Source organism: Nannospalax galili, unplaced genomic scaffold (assembly GCF_000622305.1).
Source record: "Nannospalax galili isolate Female #2095 unplaced genomic scaffold, S.galili_v1.0 scaffold161, whole genome shotgun sequence".
In the NCBI taxonomy this organism is placed as follows: Eukaryota; Metazoa; Chordata; class Mammalia; order Rodentia; family Spalacidae; genus Nannospalax; species Nannospalax galili.
The window spans coordinates 970,947-998,464 of record NW_008348586.1 but is presented as its reverse complement, the minus strand read 5'-3'; the positions used below and the strand labels follow the sequence as shown (position 1 = coordinate 998,464).

Below are 27,518 nucleotides of genomic sequence, written 5' to 3'. Positions count from 1 at the left end.
AGGGCCTTACCTGTGCTACGCAAGCATTCTAACACTGAGCTATAAATCTCAGTTTTCTAAGCCCAAATACAAAGATCCACTGTTCTATGGGGAAAACAACATTATTAGAGTTTTCACCTACACTTACTAAATTCGTTCAACTTTACTAGGTTCTTATCATCATCACCACCACTACCACCACCATCACCATTTTTCAGATAAGGAAATAAGTCTTGGAGAGGCAGAATTATTATCACATAGCTAGTAAGTAGCAAAGCCTGGATATGAAGTCAGGGATGTTTGTTTCTACCTAGTGGGACAAGTTTGCCTCAGTCTCATGGTCAATCTCATCATGGTCATCATTTACTGCTCACTTCCTGTCCATCCTGAGCAGGCTAAAAGCACTACCTCTGGCATTCATTCAGTTTTACAAATGAGGAAACAAGCTCAGGGAAAGTTCAAAATATGCACAAGATCACACCGCTGGCAAGAAGCAGTCCTGGGGGAAAGTCAATCTTTATCCACAGGTAGAAAATGACCTCAAAAATTGATACAGGAAGAAAAGAGAGCAAAGCGTAGAGGAAACAGGAGCAGATGTTGGGGGCAGGGGCACTGAACTTGTCCCTCCACCTTAGCTCCTCTACATCTTATGTTCCCCCTCAGAAGGGCTCACCCCTGGGCTGTCCCCCAGTCTCCCCAGCTGCCAGTTGTTGCTGTTTCAAACTCAATTGTTCTCCCTGGTACTGAGGCAAATGGAGTCATTAATTACCTTCTATCTGCTGGGCTGAGTTCAGAATGCGATCAATATCCCCGCTTGTCATTCAGGGCAGCCCTCCTTTGCAGCCCCAGCCCCACCCCCCACAGCGGTGGCACAGTAGGGCCTGGAGGAGGTCTTAGCTGCCACCCAGGGGCCTCCCATCTGATGGGGGAACAGGGAATGAGGCTGTTCCCCAGAGCTGAGGTGCTTTCTGTACTGGGAGACTAGCAAGGATTGATGGGATGAGGAAGACAGGGAGCAGAAGGAAAAGAAGAGGAAGGGGTGTGAATCAGAAGGAAAGGGAGGGAAGCATGGACAGAAAGAAGGGAGGAAGAGAGGAAGACGAAGGAGACTGAATCAAAGGAGAAAGAAAGGAAAGAGGAGACGAGGGTGTCCCAGTGCTGCAGTAACAGGGGAAGCGGGGCTGAGTAGGAGCTCTGGAACACTGCTTGGCTAAAGAGATAGGATGTAGTATCCCCACTGTTTCCTTCTTAAAATGGACAACCTGTCAATCTGGCCTGGCAATGAACCCCAAGCCAAGCTTGGCAGTCATGAAGAAGCCCTTGGAAATCTGGCCCAAAGCTTTGGCTCTGCCCAGCCCACTAGTCCTGGCAAACTACCTGCTCCCCTTGACCAAGCCCAGCTTGTAAACACTCACTGAGTTCATCATAAAGTGAGAAGCTGGGTTGGCTGACAGTCTGTCTAGCTGCAAGCTTCCTGTGCCCATTCATACTCGTTTCTGAGGACACTGTGTTGGGGACCTTAAAATAAGGCAGGACTAGGAGTAACATCCCTGGGGCTGAATGTTAGCTTTTATGCTTTCTGTTTGACCTTGGACAAGTCACATGAGTGTTTCTGGACTGCGTTTCCTCTGATGAGCAGTTGAACATGAGATTATGTTGGGGCTTCTCCCTTAGCAACATTAATTTTTCCTTTCTCTGTTTTCCAAAACTATCCAAATCTCTGTTGTAGAAATAACAATACTAGTAACCAAATTGGATCCAGTTTCTGTTATGATACCAGATACTATGCTTATCAGACACAGTGATTTAATCCTTAAAACGATAGCAACTAGAATTTATTAAGCACATACTCTGTATTAGGTGCACATGTAAGAATTTTTACTATAGTAACTCATTCAATTTTCTCAAGAAAAACTTTATCAGAGAGATTTTATTATTATACCCATATCGTAGATGAGGAAATGGAGGCTTGGGGTTAAGGAACTTTCCCAAGGTCACAAATAGGCAGCTAATGAATGACAGAGGAGCCAGAGCTGAGGCACAGCAATGTACCTCTGGCACCTGAGCTCATAACCTGGGGGAACTGAGGGATGTCGAGAATGGGTGACTTACGCAAAGCTACACACCACAGCCAGTGTCAGAGCCAAATGTAAACTCTTTATGTATCATAGTTACATGTCCATGCTTATTTTCTTTACTGAACTGCCTTTGAAGGCAGGGATCCCACATTTTTCATTTTTGTAAGCGTAGCATAAGGCCTAATACATGGTGATCTCAAATGTTGGCTGATACATTGAACAGAATTCTAAAACAAAGATTGATGATTGCCTTACTACACATTTTACCTTTCAGAAGGAAAAAGAGGCATCAATAGAAATTGCTACTGTGGGTTCATCATCACTCACATTTTACAGCTACAAAGTGTGCCATGGAGATAATTTAATCCGATTCCCTCTTAGAGATTTAAAACCACAACAAAACAGAAAAAAGCAAAAAGCAGGCTCAGAGAGGTTAGGTAATGTTCCTGTGTCACAGAGCTGGTCAACACTAGAATGAGAGCTGATGGTCCTGGCTCACAGTCGTTTCCCTGTTGGATGTGGTTAGTTCTGACAGAGAAAGAAAAATGGATTAAAGGGAAGTGATGGGGATCTAGGGAGAAAGTAACCATGTCTAGAGCTGGCAAAGAAAGGGGACGCTGGCAAAATTCCACAGGAGGAAAGCTACCCCATGTGGCAGGAAAGAACGGGCATAAGACTCCATGTCAAGAGTTTCTAAAAGATATAATTCCATGGAGGACAAGATGCTCTGAAAGATGAAATTCTGCCTCTATAAGCTTAAATAGTCAACCTGACAAAGTAAAGAGAAGGACATTTAAGGGAAATCACCGCTGTTGCACACGGCTAAGCTTTAAAATATGATGAGCCTAGAATTTAAAAGGACATGTACACCGAACAGTGGAAGATTATGCAGCCATTAAAAAATCATGTTTTCAAGGAATATGTAATGATATGTGAAAATGCTACTCTACAATATTATGTAAAAATAGCAAGACACAAAGCTGTATGGATGGTATCATTCCAATTTTAATTAAGAATTACATATATAAAGTTATATATGTATAGGAGAAAGAGGCTCAAAAGTATGCCAAATTTCAATAGTAGTTATCAGTTAGTGATGAGATTATAGATCATTTTTTTAAAAAGTTACTGTTTCGGCCAAATATTTTACAATGAATGTGCACTGCATTTATGATCAAACAAAAGGTTTTATTGTACCCCCTCCCCACGTATAAAGGGCAGAGAACAGATGGAAGGAGGGACCATATCCACGGATGGATGTGAAAGTAGCACATGCTTGTCAGGAAGACAAAAGCTCTCGAGAAGCTGAAACAAACCAAAGGGGCTTGGTTGTCCTGTTTAGAGAAAGGAAGGCATGTTTGATCTCAGTTCTCGGGGAGAAGGGGTAACCCTAAGAGAAGAGGGAGAGAAGGCTGAACTTCTCACTCCTGGCTTGCCCTTCTCTTTCTCTGTATGCTTAGCAGAGTCTGAGGAGGGCCCAGCAGGTAACCCTGAGTCATTTTACCTGAGTTAACTTTCTCAGGTCACTCTTCTCTTAGGATTCTGAGAGGAACTTAATCTAAAATTGTTGTTGCTAAGTCCTTGAGCCAAGGAGTCTTAAGGAAAGAGTGAGGCCGCAACAAACCCAGAGATGTGGTTTGGGAAAGATTATGCAAACAACACTGCAATGAATTCAGTATCTGACTCTGGCTATTTTCTGAAAGAAATGATTACATCACTAATTTGGGGGGACTAGAAAAGAAAATGTGATATCCTAGAACCTTCACATATTCATTGAGAATAAATTGTGGCACATTAACTTGATATCCATACTTGGATTAAATGCCACCCCCAATGTCCCAATGAGGACGTTCCCAGTTGCCCTGGATGGAAGAAACAACTCTGTTTTGTCTTTAAACATTCATCACAGTCCTTCTTGCCTTGATAGCAGCACCAACCACATTCTGCTTGTATGAAGATGCACACATCTGCCTCCCACAGGTGATAAGCTTCTTGCAGTCAGCCCTGCACATGTCACATAACAGCCATTCATTTGCTCATCAGCTTAAATTGGCTTTCTCTTAATTAATTTTTTTAATTATGTGGATTATTTGGCCAAGATTCCCCTTCCTAACTTTATGGTAAGGATGAAGGAAAGTGAAATAGTTGGTGATTTTTGGGCTCAATATTAATATTATAAAGTGCTTATTGCAACCAAGAGGTCTCCACTGATGGGCCACATGCTTTCCTTTAATTGAAAGGAAACTAACAACAAAAGAAGAAGAAGAAGTAGGATGAGGAGGAGGACGAGAAGGAAGAAGAGGAACTAAAACTGCTTCGATGATGATATAGAAGACATCCTTATGACCTTAATCAGGTAGAATTAAGAACCCGAACCAACAAGATGAAATTCAACAGGGATAAATGGAATGCCCTATGTTTAGGTTAAGAAAAATCAATTACACAAGCACAGATTGGGGTAGACTTGGCCTGATAGCAATTGATGTGAAAAAGATCTCGAGGTTTTAGTTGACCATGAGCTTAATATGAGCTTGAGTCTGACATGGCCACTAAAAAAATCGAATGTAATCTTAAGCTACATTATGGATGTGGAGTCTCCAGACAGAGAGGGGCATTGGTTCCACTGTATGTACTTGGCATTGGCTAGGCTGTCTTTAGGGTTCAGAATTAAAAAGGACTTTAACCTTAAAGAATGAATTCAGAGATGGGTGACCAGGATGGTAAGGGAACTTTCTCAAGGGCAGGAACTGCACCATGAGGGAAGCAGAAATCTACCCAGGGTGTAGCCCAGAGTTTGCCAAGTGCTCACTGAATATGGTGAAATGAGGGAAAGAAGAAAGAGAGGGAGCGAGAGGGAAGAAGGAAGGGAAGAAGGAATGAGGAATGTCAAATGGAGATCTTTTAGTACTATCCATCACTCACATGTAACTATTTTACAGACTAGGAACTAAGACTGTGAGAGAATATATAAATACCCAAAGGTCTCAGAGAAAGTGAGATGTGGAGGTGGGGCCCACATCCCGACATTTGGACTAATGTCCTGACTTCTCCTCATTCCCATACTGAGGCAGAGCTGCAGACAGCTGAAACTGTTTGCCTATGTCCTATGCAGACATGGAGGTTAGCCCAGCAAGGAGAATTGCCAGCAGGGAGAATTCTGTGTGGAGTGGCATGCAAGACCGATGACCCTCAAGAATCTGGGGTTCTCCCTTGTCACCACTGTTGACCCAGCCCCATGCTCCTGGAGACAGCCACTCCCAGGACAAACCCCACTGCCTGCTTGCTCTTCTAGTCACTCCCTATACTCCTCCTCTTGAACATATAGCCATGGGGTTCAGTTTTTTTTTTTCTTTTGGTCTTTTTGAGACAGGGCCTCCCTGTAGCCCCAGCTGGCCTAGAACTCACTATGTAGACCAGGCTGGCCTTGAACTCACAAAGATCCATCTGCTTCTGCCTCCCGAATGCTGGGATTAAAGGCGTGCGCCACTACACCCAGCCCAGGGTTCAGTTCTTAATGAGCAGCCAACTGCATGCTATGAAGTCCTGCCTTCCCAGTAGACTTGTCAGCTCAGCATGGTGGGCCCTGGGGTCCACAGTGACAAAAAGATCTGCAAGGAGGAAACCTATGTTCTCAATACCCTACCTACTTATATGCCACAGCAGGTCACAGACTCTCAGCTCTGAAATCTGAGGACAGAGGGATGGTCTGAATGAGCATTAGTGCCCTCATGGCTCTTAACCAACATGTAGGAAAGAGAGGGAGTGGAAAACCTAAAACCCCAAGAAATTTTACTGGCACAGTTACTTTGCCCACTTTGAATAAACTAGCTTCCTCTTCTACCCCAGAAGAGTTCCCTGGTTACCCACTGTTAAGGCATAGCCATCCCAAAGAATGAGCCAAGTGTGAAGTGGGAGATGCTCCATGGATACAGATAGAGGAAGAGGAAGACAAGGCCAGAGGCAATAGGAAGGGCATACACAGGTGGTAAGAAAGAGGACAGGCTCATGGGAGGAAGAGAGCAGTGGGCTCTGGGTAGGGGTAGGGAAATTCCCTGAGTGATCTATTTCCCAGCCCAGGAGTGCTTGGTGTGTGATCCTGCTGGCTTGGATGCAGAACTAGCAGACAAAAGGGGGTTCATGAAGCAACCCTGCTGGAACCTCTGCCCCCTGAGGAAGGGCTGGGGCCTTCTGCTTGGTACAACCCCCACTAGGCTTCACTCAGGCCAGAGCCAGTTAGAAACCACTCTAAAGCTAGGAGGGAAGGGGGCTTTGTTAGCTCAAAGGACACAAGCAAGGCGAAAAATTACATACCAGGCCGCCCTAAGTATGCTTGTTTAGAGAAACTGCTTGCATTTATGAAGTCCTTGGTGCGGAAAGCAGGGTTGCAAATGACTGCATCAGAGCGACAGTAAAGGCCATTAATTTCCTGTTATGTTTTCCTGTGTTGGGGGCTTTATTAATTTAATTTTACACTGTCGAACAACAGCGAGAGCTGACACCACCACACTGCCGTGGCTGGGGCTTTCTTTTTGTGTGTGTAGCAAGGCTTTGCCTGACATGCAAATCAACGCTATTATCAGAACCAATAAAGATGTGAGGAGGGAAGAGGGGAGGGCTGGGGGTGGAGGGCAGAGGAGAGAGGAGGGGACAGCAAGGGCCAAGGCTGTCCCTGGCCAGTTTCTGCCTCACTCTATGCCTGGATCTTCTGATTGCTCTTGCATCCTCCAGGACTGAGATTCCTGCCCACCCTCTCCCTCCTTCCTACTTCTCCTCATTGTCCCTTCCTCCTGTGTCTTTGCATGACTCTACATCTGTCATCTTCCTCTGTCCCAGTTCCTGGTAAAAACCTGAACAGAGACTAGGGGTGGGAGGGGGATGAGGGGTAGTGATCTGATGTTACCACACCTGTAGGCCAGACTCAAGGCCTCTGCTGAGCTCTTCCCTTTCAGCCGCGTTCTCCTCCACAGCCCCTTTCCTCAAAAGTTAAGGGTTTTGATTAAAGATTTATTTATTTCTTATGTGTATGAGTGTTTGCATCATGTATGTGCATCATGTGTGTGTCTGGTGCCTGCAGAAGCCAGAAGAAGGTGTCAGATTCCCTGGACCATGTGTGTGCTGGGACCCAAACCCAGGTGCTAAGCAAGAGCAGGAAGTGCTCTTAACTGCTGGGCTATCTCTCCACAAAAAATGAAAGAAAAGAAAAAAGAGACATGACAGTGGAAGAGGGAGGGGCTGGTTGGGAAGAGGAAGGAGAGACACAAGCAGAAATTAGGAGGGAGGAAAGGGTTATGGGGATAAATATGATCAAAATATACTATATATACATGTATGGAATGCCATACTTGAATGGGATAATGAAGTCCCCTATTGAATAGCTAGCATTTGCTAATAAAATAAAATAAAATAAGAATGAGGAGCTGGAGAGATGGTACAGTGGTTATGAGCACTGGTTGCTCTTGCAGAGGACCCAGGTTCAGTTCTCAGCACTCACATGGTAGCTAACAGCTATCCTTAACTCCAGTTCCAGGGAATCTGATGCCCTCTTCTGACCTATGAAAGCATTGCATGACATGGGTGCACTTACATACAGGCAGGCAACACACTTATATACATAATAAATAGCTAAGTAAATAACTAACTCCCCCCAAACTATTATTGCTATCAAAAATAAAAATAATACATAAAAAGTTAAAGATTTGGGCTGATTTACATATTCCTAGTGCATGTATGCACAAGCCTTGTGCTTTGCACAGTAAGAAGAGTCTGGAAGGGTAGATACTCTAACTTGATTATAAGTCCTTCGGAGAGCTCTCATGACTTACTCTTGTCAGTCATTTATTTCCTTTGAATTCTCAGAGAAAAGTCAAAGGTCTCAAATCATTTTTCCCTAAGAGACTGTGGTAGCTGTCTTCAATCACTGCAGGGAACTACTTGGATATCATTTAACATCAAAAGAAAAGGAAGGTTTTGAGGAGACCTGGTAATACTACATTCTGGTCCCTTTCATGGCCAAGTCCTCATACCTACTGCCCAAGACCACCCACACTGTCCCTCAGGGAGGCTGACTTCCACAAGCCAGCTGCCCCAGGTGCTCCACACTATCCTTGGCTTAGTTTACCATATGGCCATGCCTCCCAGTGTCCATACTACTAAGTGTGGTAGTTGACCACACTGCCCTAGGGGACAGAGATGGCAAGTGGGTAGGGAGAGGGGAGGAAGGTGAAGTTCCTGGAGCCACTCCTCCCAAGCATACCACCTTCAGCTCTTTGTCCTGGCTTCCCAGGAGGTCTCAGCCTAAGGTAGTGTGTGTGTGTGTGTGTGTGTGTGTGTGTGTGTGTGTGTTCGTATGAGCACCATGTTCATGTATCTTTCCCTCTGTTGCTGGCTTGCTCGCTCTCCTGCCCACACTTTCTGCTTCAGGAGCTGCTTGGCAGGCTTGGAGAAGCTGTTGGACAGAATTCAGCTCTCCCAAGGAGGAAAGCATAAACTTCATAAACTGCATTTACTTTAATGCAGGTTCCTGGCCAGTTTCCCCTACTCATCCTCTCTATCTCCATCATATTCTAACTTCTCCACCCCTTCTTGTGCCTGTGACACACACACACACACACACACACACACACACACACACACATACACACACAATAGCTAGTCCTGAACAGATGAAGCCTGTGGCTGAGAAAGGAAAGGTAGAAGCTCTGCTTATCCACTCTTCGAAGCAGGCCACAGCCAGGGTCCTGGACAGGCCCCAGGGGATGCCCACGCCCTGTCTCCAGTGAAGATAAGCACAAAGGGTGCTTTGAAGCTGGCCTGCCTCAGGGAGGGAGGGGATTCTGACATTTCAGGAGGATGGCCGAATGAGGAGACACCTGGAGGCCAGGCCACAGGGCTCCTAGGAAGGGAGGGAGAGGAGCCCAGCTTGCAGCAGGTTGAGGTTTGTGAGGCCTCTTGTCTGGTGCTGTCAAGGTCAGCAGGTTCGGGTTCATTGAAGGGTCAGGATGGTTTGAATTACTGGCTCTGCTGCAACTGGCTCTGAGGCTCCTGACTGACTCCCAGCCCCTCTGCCAGGCCCCACCCTCTCCCAGCCTGTCTGGCCTTTCCAACCTTGGGGGGCAGAAGAGGAGGGTCCCAGAAGCCTCCAAGGCCACCATGATCCTGAGGAAAGTAGGATGAGGAAGGATCATTCCCTGGTCTCAGTGGTCCAGGAGGCTGCAACAGTCTTGGGTCTCTCACCCCTTCATTTTCTCCTTACCCATTCTGAGGGGTCCCATGCCAGCTACCTTCCCCATTGTTGGACTGTAGAGGAGGAGGCACCCAGGTAGGTGAACCCATGAGCAGCAGAGCCTGGGAAAAGCCTTGTACCTGGCTCTTCCCTCCTATGTCCAAAGCCTGTGCTGAGAGAGAAGGGCAGAGCTGAAGCAGTGGATTTCTCTTGGTGCCCTTGTTGGGAGGGGGAAGGAGAAAGTAAAGCAACCTTCAGGGCTAGAGGCAGTTGCCTAGGGGAAGACAGAGAGTGGAAGACCTGTGCTGATAGGATAGGTCTTCTGTGAGGATGTAAATACAGGAAGGGCATAAGAGAACCTGTCTGCCTTTGTAGGATGATGTATGATCTACACTCAGTGTTCAGGAGCAGAGGGACACAACCAATCCCCTCTGCGACCTGTGCATTCTCTCCTGGGGTAGATAACCTATCTGGACTTTCTGGCACTGTATAGAAAAATACATACTTTTTTTTTTTTTTTGTCTGTCTTTTTGAGACAGGGTCTCGCTTTAGCCCCAGCTGGCCTGGAACTTGCTATGTAGACCAGGCTGGCCTCCATCTCAGAGAGATCCACTTTCCTCTGCCTCCCAAGTGCTGGGATTAAAGGTGTGTGTCACCACACCCAACTCAAAAAATACATACTCTGGTGGTAAACCTCAGAATACTTTGTAAACCAACTCATTCTTGAGTCACAGTAGCATGAGCTGGTTGGGAAATACTTTGACTGCCATCTCTAGTATAAATGAGTAGATTTACAGACAAATTTATGCACTTGCCTATCCCACAGAGCCATGGCTAAGCTTGGTACTTCCCACAGAAAAATACAAGTTACTTCTGCATAGAACCTGCAGTAAAGGCTTAATAATAAAACATCGATATAGCCTATATCAACTTTTGAAGAATCACAGGCTCATGGCCAAAGTTACCCACAGATACTGGCTAAAATATGTGATCTAAGATAGAAAAGTACCTGCCCAGGTATGACCAGTTGAATTTACTTAGTTATGAGGAAGATACAATCAAAAGCATGAGAGTGTGTTCATAAGTGGGTTTCTTTTTCTGGAGTCTTAGTGAATGTTAACCTTTGAACTTTAACTCTTTCTTGAACTGGACACTTGCCAAGTTTTGAACATTTGCTGGAAAAGAGCATAGACAGAGCTTTGTTAATGTAGTGAACTGCTATCGCTGGTCTAGACAGGTGGCTCTTGTGGAGCAGCTTTGCTTCCTGGATTTCCATGGGACCTGTCGCACTGAGGCACTGAGTTGTCCACATGCGCTAAGTAGTATGGTGCACGTGTAGCCATAAAACCCAGAATAATCCACAGGGCACCTTAGTTCAAGTTTTACTTTCCTTGGTTTCAGTTACCTGCATTCAAATGCAGCCTGAAAATATTAAGTGGAAATTTCCAGAAATAAACAACTCATTGGTTTTCAGTTGTGCACCTTTCTGAGTAACACAATGAAACCCTGAGCTGCCTGCTCTGTCTGGATGTGAATCATCTTTTTGTTCAGTGTATCCATGTTATATCTACTAGTCACTTAGTAGCTGTTTTGGTTATCAGATTAACTGTCACAGTATCAATCTATTGCTATAATTGTTCTTTTTTATTATTGTTGCTGTTGATCTCTTATTGGACCTAATCTATTAATTAAACTTTTGTATTTATGTATTGGAAAAAACACAAATATGCATAGAATTGAGCATATAGGGTGCCAAGGATCTTGGGATGCATTCCCTATGGATAGCAGAGGAATACATTTCTCTAGAAATAAATCCGATAGTGCTTCTCTCTCTCTCTCCCTCCCCTTCTCTTGTTTTTTCTCTCTTGCTCTCTCTCGCTCTCTTCCTCTCTTCCTCCCTTGCTCTTGCTTCACGTGTGTGTGTGTGTGTGTGTGTGTGTGTGTGTGTGTGTGTAAGGATTAGATAGACATAACTGTGCCACGATGCTTGGTTTAAGTTGAGGAATCTGTGCAATCTCATTTTGTTTGTCCAACATGGTGCAACCTCATCATGTCTTCTGGCCCTCCTTGAGATCCCTCCCCACTCCTTAGGCTGTATCCTGTTCCACTGAAAAAGAACTTACTCAGCAAAACTTTCCCAAGCTCTTCCCATGCAGACAAGCTCAGATACCTCTCTGGGTCCACTGGGCCCCTGCACCAACCAAAGGCCATTGAGAGAGTCAGACTTAGGTTATAGACTATGTCTTTAAATGCTAGCCCATATCCTGCTCTCTCAGGTCAGAACAAGCCTACCTATCCAGCAGTGCTCACCTCACTCTAATTCCCAGCTTGCTGACATAGCAGGCTGCACCCAGAGACCCAGGGCCAAGGCAGCTTCTCCTCTTCCCCAGGATCCCCCGTGCCAGCCTTGTCTGACACTGGCTCTCCTCCCACTGTTCCTCCGAAGGACAGCTGGGAAGAGCTTGGTGACCAGGGCACGCCTGGTTTCCATTAATGAGATACACCGAGTGTAAGCCGGCCATGGAGGCAGCCTACAAAAGGAGGCGATCACAGGCGGCCAGGAGCCGAGTGCTCAGGTAATTGGTTTATCTATCTGGAAGCAGGGGGAGCAATCTCAGCACAGACAGACTAGCAGTAAAGTCTCTTCCTTAAGGCTATTTCCTTTGTCTTTTCAATTGCTTGCACATCCATGTGAGAGAGGGAGAGAGTGTTAAAGAGAGAGGGAGAGGGAGAAATGTTAATTTGTGAATTAATGGCTTTTCTCAGCGGAATTGTAAATTCAAATGTCACCTCACATGGTGACACCTCGGCTGGTCTGCTGAAGAAGCAATGATAAGATCCCCCACCTCCCTCAGTGCCCCTCCCTCCCCAAAGATAGCTGTGGAGTGGAACATGCTACTTTTAATTTGCAATAACAACACAACAGAGGTATGCAGTAATGACTGCCTCTTCTACCCTCCTCCTGGCTTCCTGCCCCCCAATCCAGGTGGCTCCCCCATTTCCCCTCTCCCCACCCCCTTCTGAAGCACCTCACCTCACCCTGCTGCCCCCCCCAGCCAGTGCCTGATCACATGGGGGGGTGCCTTTGGAATTGACGATGCTGCAACCCTCTCTTCTCCTTCAATAATCAGGGAATTAATGACCCTGAAGTTAAAGTGAGGCTGATACTGAGGCCCTGCCCAGCACTGGGAAAAAGCCTTCATTGTTTTCAAGCAGGAGGCGGGCAGCAGTGAGGGAGATTCATGGATGGAGATTGAATATGCAATTTTCTTTCACCTTGCCAAGAGCTGCCCCTGGGCTGTGCCTGGCCTAAATTTTTCCTTTTACCATCTCTGCCTTATCCGGCCCTCCCACCTCCCTTCCATTCTTTCCAGAAAATTACCTTCAAAATTGATTTCCACTTTTACAAACAAATATAATGGGAACACAGGAAAAAACTTGGGCCGTGATGAATTAGGGCTGTCAGGTGCTTCCAGGTCTCCTTTGCTTTTGTTTTACTACCCGATCTGCTCTTTGTTTTTCCAAGGGCTGGAAAAACTGCCCCCATCCACTGAGTGTGTGACCCTCTGGGCCACCAGGTCTCAGCACCAAACCCCCTCGGTGGCCCATGGCGGAAGTGATCCAGGCCCAGAGACTGTTAACTTCTAGGGTTCCCAGTGGATGCCTGGGCCTCTGCCTCCAGTTGTTCTCTGCCCTTAAGACCCATTGTCTGATGTTCTCTAGCCGCCACCCCCATGTTCCCCTGGACCCCCACACCATATTCCCTCTGGCCCTCATACCTCTTAAAGTCCAGACAAGATGCAAACCTCCACCTCCTCTAATGTGGGCAGGATCAGTGTATACCTCAACTAGAGCAAATAAGAGACAGACAAACACTGAGAGATCCCGAAAGACAGGCACATAGCTTGGGGAGGACAGACCCCAAGACTGGGAGACCAGGCTCCTCTTCAAAGGCCTGCAAAAGTTCCAGGCTGCAACCTGAGCAGGGAGGGCTGGTTCCTTGCCTCAGTCTCCCTAGCCTTGGGGCCCAGCCACTCCTGGAAGTACTCTCAGGACAGCCCATCAATTTGCCAACAGATGGAGGTTAATATCAGTGGACCCTTGGAGCCAAACTATATGCAGGCCTGTGCCCAGCACCATGGATGCTCAACATGCCCAGGCATGGCTTAGTACTCCCTTTGGTTATTGGTCAGCACATGTACATGGTCACATTGGTACTCTCTCCAAGCATGTATCCTGCCTACAAAGCTGCATGACTTCCTAACACATGACCTTCCATATGATCCATAACACATGATCTTACTCCTAAAGATCTCAGATCAATAGACACATATACACTTGCATAAACCATAGAGAAAGTCATATGTGGTTTAGAAAACAAGCATACATTGTCCAAGGTAAATAAATAAACTTTCATGTGGAAGCAGAAATGTGCACAGCACAGATCGATAGAGGGAGTAATGTCCCCATATTAGAAAAAGAAAGGAGTTTTCTATTTATTTACACACATAGAAGAGGAGGTTAAAGGATGGCAAGTGGCCCAACAGATAACCACAGAGCAAGTAAACAGGAAAAGATGGACCAACGTTGCCCTGGTCACACAGGTGACCAGTCACACAGGTGAAGCCTACTGCCCTGATCCCTTCCAGAAGAGCTTATCTCAGCATCAGCTAAAAGCCACCAGAGTCACAACAAGCCACACTGAGTTTAGGGAGCCAGGGCCCAGATAAACTTCCTTCTGGCACAGCTTCATTTCCCCGTGAAATCTACACCTGTCAATTAGACTTTTTTTGCCCAGATACACAATGATCCATCTTCCAGGGTGGAGCCAGTTTAACACTTTGCATCTATGATCTTATGGAGACCTCTCCATAGTCCTCAGGTGGTAAGATTGGTTACCTGCACCATTTGACAGAAGAACTGGTGTAAGTTAAATGACTTCCCTGAGGTCACATACTACCTAGTTAGGGTTCAAACAGAGCTCATGTTCATTAAGCCAGGCCTGCTTGCAGGCCTCACTCTGGTCCTTCCTTCCTAGTAAGAGGCTAGGCAACCTTCTTGCCCCAATCCAGGGCCTCTATTCAAGGGCTGATCATTTCCACCGCTTAGTCAGTCCCCTCAATTGCTCTGAGTATAACCTGAGCAACACTCTTGGGGACTTCTAGGAGGGAAACTAGCTGAGGAAATAATCTGCTTCTTTCAGTTACAGCATCATCCAAAGCAGAAGGGAGCTGTTAAAGGCAGTGGCAGAACTCGGCCATTTGTGGCCATGCAACCTGGCCTGCCTGCAAATGCACAACTGCACCAGCTTGGCACCACTCCATTGCACAATTCATTGTGCACCTAATTAATGGAATGCAAAAATCATGGCCCCCTGCAATCCCACACATCAGAGGCTGATATCAGCACACCTCCCTCACACAGATCCAGCAGACTCTCACCAGATGACTTCATTTGAATTTTTGGACAAGTTATAGAACCTCTCTGTGCTTCGACACCACTGTCAATGGACAACGGTGCTCTGGGCTAAGCTTGAAAGCAGTGGGGAGAAGGAAAAGACATTGTATTTCCTGTGGTTTTGTTTTGTTTTGTTTCAGTGCTAGGAAATCAAACCCAGGGCCTTATGCACACCAGGCAAGCACTGTACCACTTCGCCACCCTCCACCCCACCCCCTAGACTTACTTCAGTTTCTCAATCTGATAATGGATAGGTTTGGTACAACTCTGTTCTCCAGCCATAGAAGCCAGTGCATACAAGAGTAAGGGAATTGTTTCTTCAACGTCCTAGGGAATCCAGCTTTAATATACCCACCCATAACTGCAGCTAGGAGGTGAAGATGTCAGCAAGGCAATGATGGGGATTCTTCCTTCTTGGACTGATACACAGCCTGTTTCCTGGGTGCTTCATGGCATGATTTCTCTACCTCTTCCTAGCTTATCTTCCTGAGAACTCATGGATTCCTAGGAGGAGGGTCCAAGCTTCTTGAGTGGCACATTTCTCTAAGGAAAGTCTGGATTTTTCCACATTACCATAGGCCAGGGGATGGGAAAGAGTCTCAAGCAGTTCCCCAGCCCCACCCTAGTCAAAGCAGACTGGCTCTTTACAAATATTCCTATGGATATAATTGCTTCTGATACTAATAATGCTGTCCATACTCCAAGGGCCAATGCTAGTAACATTCTGGGCACCATCACTGTGAATACCCATAACTACTGCTGAGATTATCTTCACTAATGCCAGCACATACCACAGTGACTGTCCTTGCTAATGCCCACCACCCAGACATGGTTAGATCTGAAGAATGGCCCACATTATGCCCACAGGCGGGAGCCAGAGCAGCTTCCTGGAGGGCAGAGGGATGCCCAGCTTGCTTCAGGATATGGCACTTTGGGGGAGATGCCACCATGCATCAAAGGATCAAAGGAAGATCAAGGTGGCCAGTACATTCAGGGTCTTCCTGAGGGAAGTGTATCCTGTCCTCTACTCTCTCTGGGGGTCTAGTCCTTGGATGTATATCCCTGGTCCCATCACAAAATCCCAGTCCCCTAAGACAGCTTCCCTTTCACCCACAGTCCTGGCCTAAGAGTTGAAGGACATACCTGAGTGTCTGTGTAGCCTATGCCTGAGGCTCTTCCTGCAACCTACTGGCCTGCCAGCTGCTTTGCTACCTTAGCCTGACTGCAAAGTTGGGCTACATCATCTTGACACGTAATTATCTCCCTTATTCTTAATCATCTGAGCTGTTCCCTAATGCAAACTGGGCCCTGCTGCTTGGAGGCCTCTGGAGTCGGGGAGGGGAGGAGGGCTGCACATCTCCCTTTGCTTTTTCCCCCCTCTTTTCCCTTCCTATCTGAGTCCCATGGATCAAGAGTGGGATGATGGTCAGAGAGATCTGGCCTCCCTCCCAGGCCCCGCCTCTGGGGGAAGGTTCCATCTGGCTTGGGATTGGTCAAAGGAAGAGGGAGGCAGGGCAAGAGAACCCCTCCACAAAAAATAACAAGGTTCCTGGTGCTTCTTGTCACCTGGTTTAGGCTTAGCAGGTGAGTGTCTAAGGCTCTCACTATCCCTCAACTGAAGTAAAGCTGGTTTCTGCACTGTCATACTTCTGGAGGCCGCAACTCAGCCCTGCTCCTGTCCCTTCCTGCCCAGATGTATTTAGAGTAACGTATGCTTTCAGAGCACAGCCCACTGTCCTTCCATGGTTCAGTCTTGGTGAGTCCCTGTGACTCTATCCTCTTAGCCTCGCTTCCTACCACTCCTCTCCTGCCCACTCAGCACATCCTTGCAAAACCACCCTGCCTTTTCTGTTCACAGGCTTGAGGCATCTGGTAAAATATCAGGCTACCATTGCCATTAATGCCCTCTTCAGTCCCTTCTCAAAGAGCAGCTCTTCCTGGCAGTGACTTCCCTCCCCACACCTTGGGCTTTGTCATACCTCCATTGCACCATATCTGATAGCCTTTCTGCTCTCTGTGCTCAGTGTTTAATATATCCTACCAGAGTGCAAGCTCCTTAAGGATAAGAATTATATCTTATTTTGCTTGGGGACCTTCTGTACCAAGCCATTCTTAAGGCTGATGGACAGAAATTGTCACTGTATTGAATTGACTCAAAACAATGAATGCAAGAGAGGGCAGAGGAAAGCACCTTGTTCCTGACCTGTCTGGCCCAGCCCTGGGTGGCCACAGCCTCCCTACCCCCAGCCTCCCTTCACTGCTCATGAAAGCCCAGACAGCAGAGGTATGAACAGCTTCAACCTCAGCCCACTGAGGGAGAACACAGAAAGGTTTCTGTGGCCTCTCAGGGCCCTAGACACCTCCCACTCTAAACAAGGCAGGTGGCTAAAGAGAAACCCTTAGGGATTGAGGCAGACCCTACTGAACTTTCAAGGTGCCAGGGAGCTTGGCTAAGGCCTGTGCATCAGAAGCCCCAGGGAGAGTTGGGACTTAGGGCTTCTCTTGCAGCCTCCCCCTGCCCATCAGGGGCTGCCGCCAAAACAACCACAATGAAATTTAGTGAGTGGCAAAGGCCGTGGCAGCCAAATGGGTTTGGATATTTTGAAAGAAGGAGAAACAGAGCCAGACAAGCTGTTTCCCTGTGAAACGAGGCCATTAGGGCTTCTGGAAGGAGGCCAGCTCCAGGTCATCACTGTCTCGCCAGGCTTAGGTCTCTCCTACACTCTGTCCCTCTACTGGAGGCTAGGGGCTCTCATGCTCTCCTCCTTCTGCCTGGGCCTGGAGAATCCAGGCTGCAGCTCAGGGAACAGATGTTTCTGTTCTTCACCCCCTCAATCTTCCTTCACCAAGAGCTTGTCTATGCTTGGGATGACCACAGAACTTATTGTTTCTGAGGGAAAAAGGAGACTCTGGATCTATATCCTGAGCTAATAGGATATACGGTTACTGCCCCTCTTTATATTCACCTTTGTAGGATTCTATTTTACGGGAAATATCTTTAAGACCCTATATACACTGTAAAGCTTAGAAGTTGCCACTTCCCTAGCCAGAAACATAAGAGAACAGAAGCCGGAAGCAGACCTGAGATACTGGCATCTCTGTTCATCTGAGTGCCCTGGCCTCATGCATCAGAAGAGAACCAGCTGGTCACAAACAGACCCCCTAGTGCCACAGTATCTGAAAAGCACCTTGTCCATTGTTTATCCCCATCAATCTCTCCCCTAATTTTCTTTCTTCTCATCTCTTCCTCTTCATTCCCCATTCCTTTTGACTAGAGCACCTTGTGCTACCCAAGGTGCTGGCTCTTCCTTGAGGGCTCATGGGAAGGAGGAAAAGGGCCAGTGGAAGTCAGAATGGTGTCCACTCTCATGAAGAAGAAGAATACAAAAAGGCCTCATGTCCAGCTCCTCAGGTGCTTTCAATGGGAGTAGTAGCCATGTGTTACAGAGAAAGGACCCCAGCATCCCTGCACATGATATCACCCCCTGCCTTCTGACAGAAGGATCAAGTGAGGCCAGAGTAAATTGGCCTTTCATCCCTGGGTCAGAGACCAGCTGTCCCTCAACCTCCACAACCTTCCCAGGGTAAACAGTTTATGCCACTCCTCCTGGCATCCCACAGGGACAGCTGGGGTGAGTCCCAGCAGAAGGTGAAGCCATCGGGGCTGAGCAGATGGTGAAGCTGGTGGCCTCACCAGCAGTCTCCCTCCCTCTCTCCAGGAGCCAGCAGGGCAGTGAGGGTACCTGGGCTAAGCTACTAAAACTGATCTCACAGCAGAGCAGCTGCAAGGCCAGTGGAAACCGGAGCTCTGAGTCCAAGGACAAAGCATGCAAGGGGGAAGCCAAAGCTCTTCCCTCCTCCCTACCTTCATCACGTTTCCTCTTCTCACCATTGGAGCGAGGAATCCCCAGGATCCCATTGATGGAGTAGGAACCCACTGGGTCATTGGAGGCGCTGGAAACAGGAGGGGAGGCTGTGCTGGGAACTGGATGAGAGGAAGGAGGATACACCATCAGGATAGCAGTTGTGAACATAGGCCAAAACCCTAGGCTGGGCCGAGAGAAGAGGATAGGAGGGACAAGGAGATAGTAGTCCCCTTCTTCCTCTGAGGCTTGAAAGAGGAAACATTCCCACAGCCAGTTTAGGCTATTTATACTTCTCTCCGGCCTGAGGTACGTGGTAACCAGTCAACCCAGGCCTTCTCTGCCACCTGTGGCATTTACTGAACCCTCCAGCCCCCTCCCCTAAGATGAATCGAGTATAGACCCAAGAACCACCAAGACTGGCTGTCTAGAAAGCACTTCGATGACCTTCTGGGTGGTACAGCTCCAAGGGTGCCCCCTGGAACCACTCTTCGAATCCCAACCAATCCATGCACTGAGCGAATCCTTCCAGACAAATCCCAGATCATTGCTTCTCAGTCTCCTGATGGAGTCTTTACAGCCCTGATTTAGAGTCTGAGGTTTCCTAAGATCTGTCTCTGACACTCTAGGGGACAAAGCTCGTCCTGATGTTCCCTAGGAGTGCACAGCTCTCTCTCCTAGTTGCTTCTGAAGGTCTTGAAATCACTGGAGAAGTTCCTAAGTTCCCCCTGAGGGGACAGACTAGTGAACTCATTCACTAGTCAGCTCAATCCAACTCTCCATCCGGTACACTAACCCCAGCCTGGTAAACAAGGGCTCCTGCCAACTCCAGTAGTGCTGGGACCAGCCATTTCTATGTCCTACTAGTCAAGAGGGAAGGAGACCTAAGAGAAGTCAGTGTGTGCATGTAAGGGGGTTAGAACGTGGCAGCAGGTGTTCTCCCAGGCCTGGGCCATATCTCTGAGATATCCTGAGGTTGAGAACTAAGGAAGCCAGAGAGAGGCAGAGAGCTACAGAGTATACAAGATTGAGACAAAGAGATCAGGGGAGACAAAAAAAAAAAAAGCCATAAATAGAACAGGGGAGAAAAAAAAAAAAAAAAGCCATAAAGAAGGATGGAGTGAGACAGACACACATGAGGGGAGGGGAGAGGAGGAAAGAAGACAGAGACTAGAGAGGAAGGCAGAGACAGAAGAAAGATCATTTTTAAAACATTTAAAGGCTAGGGGTACAGTTCCATGGTATAGTGCTTGCCTAGCATCCACGAGGTTGTGGGTTCCATCCCTCCCCCCATTTTTTAAAAAAGATGGAGTGAGCAAGTAGATATAAAGAAAGTGAGGCATACAGGATGTATCGGGAGATAGAATCGGAGAAAATAAAGGATGATGAAGCAGAAGAAATGCTCAAAGAAAAGTGTTGACTGAGAGATTGGAAGGGTGGAGAGGGGACAACAGAGAGGAGACGGGAAGATGACATGGACTAAGGAGGCCAGGTGGGAGGCAGTGAACTAATCTCACCAGAGAAACGATGGAAAAGAAAGGAGTGACTGGGGACCTGGCAGATCCTGGATCTCACTGGAGTGGACAGTTCCCAGGGCTGGTCTGTGTTTCCTGGCTTTCCCTTAGGTTGATTTCCCTCTTCCCTGAGCCCTCTTACCGATGGTGTGGCCCGGGGCAGTCACTCCTGTCCCTGCCCCATCCGGCGTTGGGTGGAAAGGCTGCTGAACTTTGGTCCGAATGATCCTGCAACAGTATCAAAACAGCATCACACATTACACTGCCCTGGCCCATGCCTGCCCTGTCCAGCAGAGGGGTGCTTCTGAGCACCTCAGCTCCATCCTCATCCACCTGGCCTTGCTTTTCTGCCCTCACCCACTGCTGCAAGACATGCAGTCTCCCTCCTGTCAGTGTTGTGATTGACAGTACAGTTCTGGGCAGAGGTGGTCTGCATCCTGTCCTGCCATGGAACTGCACCATCTGAACTGCAGCTTGAGTATGAGTAGCAAGAATCAGTCCACAATCAAGTGGAGCACAGAATCTTTTCCATTTCTGAGGGGTGGGGACTACCTTGGTGGCTAGTGGTTCATCTTTTCTTTCTTTGTCACATATATGCACCCCTTAGTCCCAGGACCTCCTGGGACTAGAGGTCATTTTGGCTGGCTTTCCAATTAGGAACATATCACAGTCCTCCAGAATAGGGGCAGGATGTGCTTCTCCATATCCTGAACTAGAGAGAGAAGGTAGTAAAGACCTGGGTCATGGGTGATCATTTGTCCCCCGGGTCTCACAATAGTACATGGTCTCTTTGCTGGATATCAGGCCCCATACAACCTCTTCCTCATCTGGCAGGCTGGCTTGATGTCCTCCTTTCTTTTCTAACGGTCTTACTTGAGTCACAGCTTCTTTACCAAACTAAATGAGGAGCTGGTACCATCCCTGTGCACCCCATAAAACAGAGGGATAAATTACAACTTCCCAGGGGGAATGAGCTCATCTTGCAGGGATCCAGAAAATATAGGGCTCTGTGATGTAAGAGACCAAGCCTGGGGACTAGGGAATGCAACACCCTACCTTGGTCCAATTTAGTATTGCTCTTCCCTATAGAAAGCCAAGTTCACCTCTACCATCTAATTGCAAGCCATGAGTCACTCAGCTTTTTTTTTAAAAAAAAATTAACGTGCATGTGAATTTTGCTTGCATGCATGTAAATGCATTATGTCCGTGCAATGACCCTGAAGACCAGAAGAGGGTGTCCGATTCCCTGGAACTGGAGTTACAGATGGTTGTTAGTCACCATGTGAGTGCTGGGAACCAAACCTGAGTCCTCTGCAAGAATAGCCAGGACTTTAAACTACTGAGCAATCTCTCCAGTCCACTCAACTTTAACTGGCTTTTACCAAGCACTTGTAGACCACAGGGATGAGAGCCCTGTCTCCTAGCACGGGCAAGTTGGGAGCAGAGATATTTATATTCAAAGAATGCGAAGGAGCCCAAGGCTATGAGGCAGCCTGTGCCAGAGGAAGAACCACCCCTTGAAGGTAGGGGGCAGGGGAAGGAGTGACTGAGGAGACAGAGCATGGCATAGGTCTCCAACTATAGAATAAAGAGGTTACAGAAGCACAACGTCTCTAAGACCTCTTTTCCTCAGAAAAAAATAAGATTCTAAGATGACCATGAGAATGGAGGGGGGTGTCATACAACTGGAGGTGGGCATGGTGTGGAAGCCCAGAGGGAGCACAAGGTTGGGGTTATTGCCTAGACCCACAGCCAGGAGCAGTGTAGGCATGCACTGGAGGAAGAGAAAATAAGGCTGAAACTTGAAAATTGCAATGAAAACAGCTACTTCCACTTATAAACTCTCATACACCAATATTGTATTATAATCTCTATGACTCATATGTACTACTGCTAATTCACACGACTTTCAAAACAAATGCTTTATCTTAATTTTGCAGATAGAAAACCAAAGCTGACAATGGTTAAGCAGCTTGCTTGACATCATACTGCCAGTTAGGACAGAGTCCAAGTTCAAGCTCCAAAACCTGTGTCTTTTGCTATTTTGTCATCCTTCCCTCAACATGCAAGAATCAAGCCTTAGCAGTCTGAAGCCATGAGCAATGCTCAAACTAAAGGAGACATGATTAAAATGATTGATCGCAGGAAGGTGATATGCAGCGTGAAGTGATAACAAGCAGCTTTCAGGAAAGAAAGGGAGGAATCTTTGAACGTGCAGAGGCAAGGAGGCAAGTGGAATGGCTAGGATTGGGCAACTAATTGGAGTCAACTGTAGCTCCAAAACAATTCTGTCTCTGGAAGCTTGGAGGTATGTGTCACTGTGAATAGTGCTTCAGGGAAGTGACTGGCTTGGGAAGGAAGTGTGATGCTGGCTCTGGAAAGTGGGGTGGGCACAGCCAGGTGTGAGCTGGCCCAGCAGGAAGGGATTGAGATGACTATCAGGAAAGGAACATGTTGAGGGATGGGAGGAGTGGACAGGGCAGAACCAGTGCCAGATAGGGTGACCTCACCTACACAGATGGAAGAAAAGACTTTAAGGACTTACTCCACAGTGCCAGTGGTGACATTAAAAAGTGAAGGGGATTTGGAATGAGAGACGCACATTTGGTGATCTGGGTGGCCATTAGTGATGTTGGGGGAAAAGCATGTGAGCCTGGTGGCTGGAGCACGATCCTGTCAAAAGGAGGGCAGGGATTGGCAGGGGAGAGAGAGGAGCTCTAAAAGATGGCTGTGGTATGGAAGTCAGAGGGCAGCCTAGCAACCAGAGAGTGCAAGAAGGGTGACTGAGGGCAGTATAGAGGAGAACCAGTGAAGCTGCCAGGGAGACTGGAGGTGATAGCAGAATAAGGGGCGAGTGGAGGGTAGGTCTGCCAACAAGAAAAATCTAGAAGGATGCTGAACTCAGAGCAGCTGTTCCTGCTTGTTTCACAAGCTTCCAGGGGTTTGTGGGCCTGTGGTGGCTCTGCTTAAAGGCTAATGGGCTGTGGTCTATGGAGCTCCAAGGCTGGGGCTGGTGGAGACAGATAACTGGATGGGCTGGTGGAATTTCTGTCTTTGTTACCCAGAGCCTCTGACCCCTGGGGCACTGATACAGATTTAGCTGAGGCAGCAAGTGATGGAAAATCACTACGCCTTGACAGCAGCTTGGTGGTGCATGGGAGAGAAGTTGGGCAGGGTGCCTGCTTTGAGTTACTAATGCTCTTGGTGTTCATCCACGACCCCAGGCAGTGGGCACCTGCCAGGCTCCAGAGCTGATCACAGGGAATTTAAGAACTAGGGTTGTGGAAACCTGATGGTCTTCCAGAGCCCTCCTATATGCAGCCCAGTATGAGAGACAGGGTGCTGTTCCCCTACTTTTCCTAAATTTTCCAATTCTGGATGCTCTTTCCTCCTCCATTTCAGGCTAGAGCTCACCCTTCTTAGGTCTTTAGCCGGCTCTGAACATTGGGATTTCCAGGGTCTTAGCATCTCCCAAGAGTCTACTGTAAGTATAGCGAAGGGAATTAGAGTTTGGTTTTGCTTTGATTTCTTTTTTTTGAGACAGGGTCTCACTATGCAGCCAAGAAATACGTCAAACTCAACCCTCCTACACCTCCTGTATCCTAGGTGCTGAGTGGTAGTATTACAGGTGTCCACCACCACACTCAGTCTAGTGAAGGGAATTACGGTTATGGGTCCAGACTCAGTCTATCTGAGTTGGAATCCTAGCTCTGTTTCATCCTGCCTGAGAAGCTCTTGGCAGTTTTTTATTCCTTCATCTGTAAAATAAGATAATACAATTATGTGCTTCCTAGGGCTGTGGTGAGGATTAAGTAGGATAATGTATGTAAAATGATTAGTATGATGGTCAGCTCAATAAATGCTAGCTATAATAATAATGCTCACTCATGGGTTCCCCCCACCCCCGACCAACTGCTTTCAATTCAGGGACTGAGCCAGGTGTAGGCAGAAGGCTTCCCTTCCCAATATACCCCAACTTGCTCAATGCAGGTACTATTAGGACCTGGGAAGAACACAAAACAGAACAGGAAGAAGAACTGGAGAAGACAGGAAACAGCAGCAGCTGCACTCAGAGAGACTTTCAAGATGATAGACTGAGGGCTGGACCAAGTCCCAATGGGTGCATTGGAAAGCACCCATGGAAGACTCTGGTGATGGCAGGGGTTATGACCAGGCTTTGGAGCAAAGGATGATGCATCAGGTGGTGAGGTTACTTCCTCTTTGGTTAAATAACTAGGAGGCCTCCACTTCCTACCACCTTGAAGATCAAAACAGACTCATAGGCTCTGTGAGACGGAATGGAGCCCTGAGGGAGTCTCCCAGCAAGTCTGTTCAATTGGTGAAGAGGAGGTACCTCACCCTTCCACTGGGAACGCAGATTCCTACTTTTTTACCTTTCTCCATCCTCCTCCTTCTCCCATTGCCTCCTCTCTTTTCTTCCCTGCTCTCTCCATCTCTGCCTGTCTCTGCCTCTCTCTCACTCTCTTTGTCCATCTGTCCATCTCCTTGCACCCTCAAGTCCCACTATGGCTATGTGAGTTTATTGATTCCTAGGAGCTGGGGGAAAGTGGGAGGTAGAGCTGGGGTGCAGGGCTCAGAGATGGAAATAGAAAGCTATAAATTATTTGTGACAGGAAAGCAATAGTGGCAGAGTGCTGAGCACAAGTCCTGTGTCACTATTAGATTCCTTTTAGCCTGATGACACTGTAAAAAAGGTTAAGTGTCTGCTGGAATCATACACCTGGGGGGCCGGGTTGGCCTGGGAGCAGAACAAGCCACTGAGAGCAGGTATATCAATTCTCCAGGCCAATAATATTCCTCTCATTGATCGCCACGCAAAGTTCAAAAATCTCATTACAGCCAGGCAGACCGGGAACTTTTTACAAATCAATAGAATGATATAATGTATGTATACTTAGTACAAATGTATCTATTCATCTATCCATCCATCCACAGTCTGCCTCAGGGTTTCCAAGTTAACCTACCCATCATATTATGTCATGTTATGTATGATACTATACTGCATTATATTATATGATAATAAATGGTATGCAAACACTCTCCCTCAGGTGGAAACAAGAAGGGGTCCTATTAGCATTGAGGTGACTTCAGACAGCTCACATTGGAAGGAGTAAGGTGATAGCATTTCCAGCACGAAGCTAGTCAGGGTTTCTAGAAGCAATGCTTCCTTTGAAGAGGCTTTAGTAATTAATAGTAGTAGTAGTAGTAATAATAATAATAATAATAAAAACACCAGTGTCAGGGCTGGAAAGTTGGCTTGGCGATTAAGAGCACTGACTGCTCTTGTAGAGGACCCAGGTTCGAGTCCTAGCACCCACATGGTGGCTACAAACGGTCCTTAACTCCAGTTCCAGGGGAATCCGAAGCCCTCTTCTGACCTCTACAGCATTGCATGACACGGGTACACTCACATACTTGCAGGCAATATACTCGTACACATAAAATAAAAATAATAAATAAAATATTTTTAAAAAACACCAGTGTCTACCAAGTCTTTCCTATGTGCTAGGGCATGTGCTAAGTATTTCAAATAAATCATTTGCTTCATCCTCACAGAAACCCACTATGCAGATGGTCATATTATAGTTTGCTCAAGGCCATCTATTTCATAAATGGCAAATCTGGGATTTGAATTCAAGTTGAAGATGGGGCCCATGCCTTTAACTTCTACGCTCTACTGCTTCCAAAGAGAGAACTTCAAAAGCCTAGGATCCAGGCTCCTATATTCTATATCCAGTATTATGTTCTGAGGAAAGAAAGCAAAGGGGATCCCTTGAACCTCAGTATTCCTCACTAGAAGTGGGCACAATAACACCCGCTGGAACAACTGATGACAATATGTGTATGTGGGACCTCCAAGCATGTCCCATAAAATCCTGCTCAGCTGCCTGCAACTGACTGTCCTTCCAACTTTGGGTCACTTCCTTGAGGAACAACAGACCCCCAAGCCTGGTCATATCATTGGTTTGCTCAAAGGGTCTTAGTAGTAACATGCCCTACCTACATATTATAAACCAGCTTATATTGTTCTGAGATAGACTGTCCACCTCAAAGTCTAAAAACCATGCTTAATTCCTGGCATGAGGAAGTCTTTCCTGATTTGGTAAGCTAGGATAGAGAATGTTTCAGACTCACTAGGCCCACTGTCCACTAAGCCACACAAGTGACAGGAGGGTGGGGCCTCAGCCAGGAACTTCAAGCTGCCTGGCTATCCTAAGCTGGGTCATTCTAAAGAACAAAATTATATTTGCTTCAGCAAAGAATATTTTGTCCAATGAATCCAGACAACTGCTTCATCTCAAGTCTTTGAGCACTGTCTGTGTCAGGCACGTATCTCTGGCTTGGCCCAGAGGCAAGTCAGCCACACAAACAGCTGGAGACTTTTCCTAGCAGATTTTCAAGTGAGATGTCATAGATCTCCAGGAAACTGTTACCTCTCTTGACAGTGGGGCCTATTCTAGAGGACTTGAAGGAACTGAATTGCCTCTCCATACATCCTTGAAGCTGACAACCTGAAGTTTACTCTCTCCTCCTATAGGAACCCCAGAAAACAGCAGCCATTCTGCTTCCCCACTGGCAGCTCTGAGGCACTTGGTGTACACCCGCCCTTTGTAGGCTCTGACTCTGAAGTTTGTGCAGTTTAGAGGTGCTGCCCAGGCTCATGCACAGACCCTATGGGTTTCAGTTTAAACAATGAGAGTGCTGGTGAGGAGGGCCAGGCCATTCTTTAGAGCTGGGAACAGGTCCTTCCATTCTGGCTGGCACAGGACACAGCTAGAATACATGTTCCAGTTTATGAGGGCTCCTCTCAAATGTGTCAAGAGTTTCTGCGTCTTTCCTTGACTTTCAGAATTTACATACACACACACACACACACACACACACACACACACAGTGGGGAAGATAATCTCATAGACCAGGTTGGTCTTTTGGCCTTGTACTCTTAATCTTTCTGCCTCCACCCCTGAGTGCTTGGATTAAAGGCATGTGCCACCATGCCCAGCTGGAAGTCATAATTAAACTCCAAGAAATGAGAACCCTACCAGAAAGTTTGCAGAAGGCCATCCTCAAATGACTGTCCTGGAACTGCCTGCATTAGAATCCCCTGGGATGCTGGCCAAAGTGCAAATCCCTGGGTCCCTCTTTGCTCCTCCTAAGAAAAGACTAGTCAGCTTGTGAAGGAACCTCCTGCTGGTTACCCAAGGGGTCTTTGAGAGAGTCAGGAGGAAATCTTTGCATGAGTGAAGTTCCTTCCTTATCCTTCATTGGCCATTTCTCACTGTCTATTGATCTTGACTTCAAACAATAGTCACCCCAAATCAAGAAGTTATCATTTCCTCTGTGGAAACTGAGTTCTAGGTTAAAAGTAAAAATCTTCAAAATA

The 27,518-nt window shown here is 47.1% G+C and overlaps 1 protein-coding gene across 7 annotated transcripts in view; it reads right to left on the bottom strand.

The window, feature by feature from the left end:
• Pax2 (paired box 2) overlaps positions 1 to 27,518 on the bottom strand; it is a 79,438-nt gene that overhangs the window by 26,697 nt on the left and 25,223 nt on the right. For 4 of the 7 annotated variants that reach the window (XM_008845562.3, XM_008845561.3, XM_017801218.2 and 1 more), the window contains exons 4-5: positions 20,256 to 20,341; positions 18,602 to 18,721 (exon numbers count right to left, since the gene is read on the bottom strand). In XM_008845562.3, the coding sequence (XP_008843784.1) occupies positions 18,602 to 18,721; positions 20,256 to 20,341 (206 nt within the window). Of the gene's footprint in view, positions 1 to 13,058; positions 13,128 to 18,601; positions 18,722 to 20,255; positions 20,342 to 27,518 lie in introns of all 7 variants that reach the window. The other 3 variants (XM_008845558.3, XM_008845559.1, XM_017801219.2) reach the window with 1 other exon arrangement.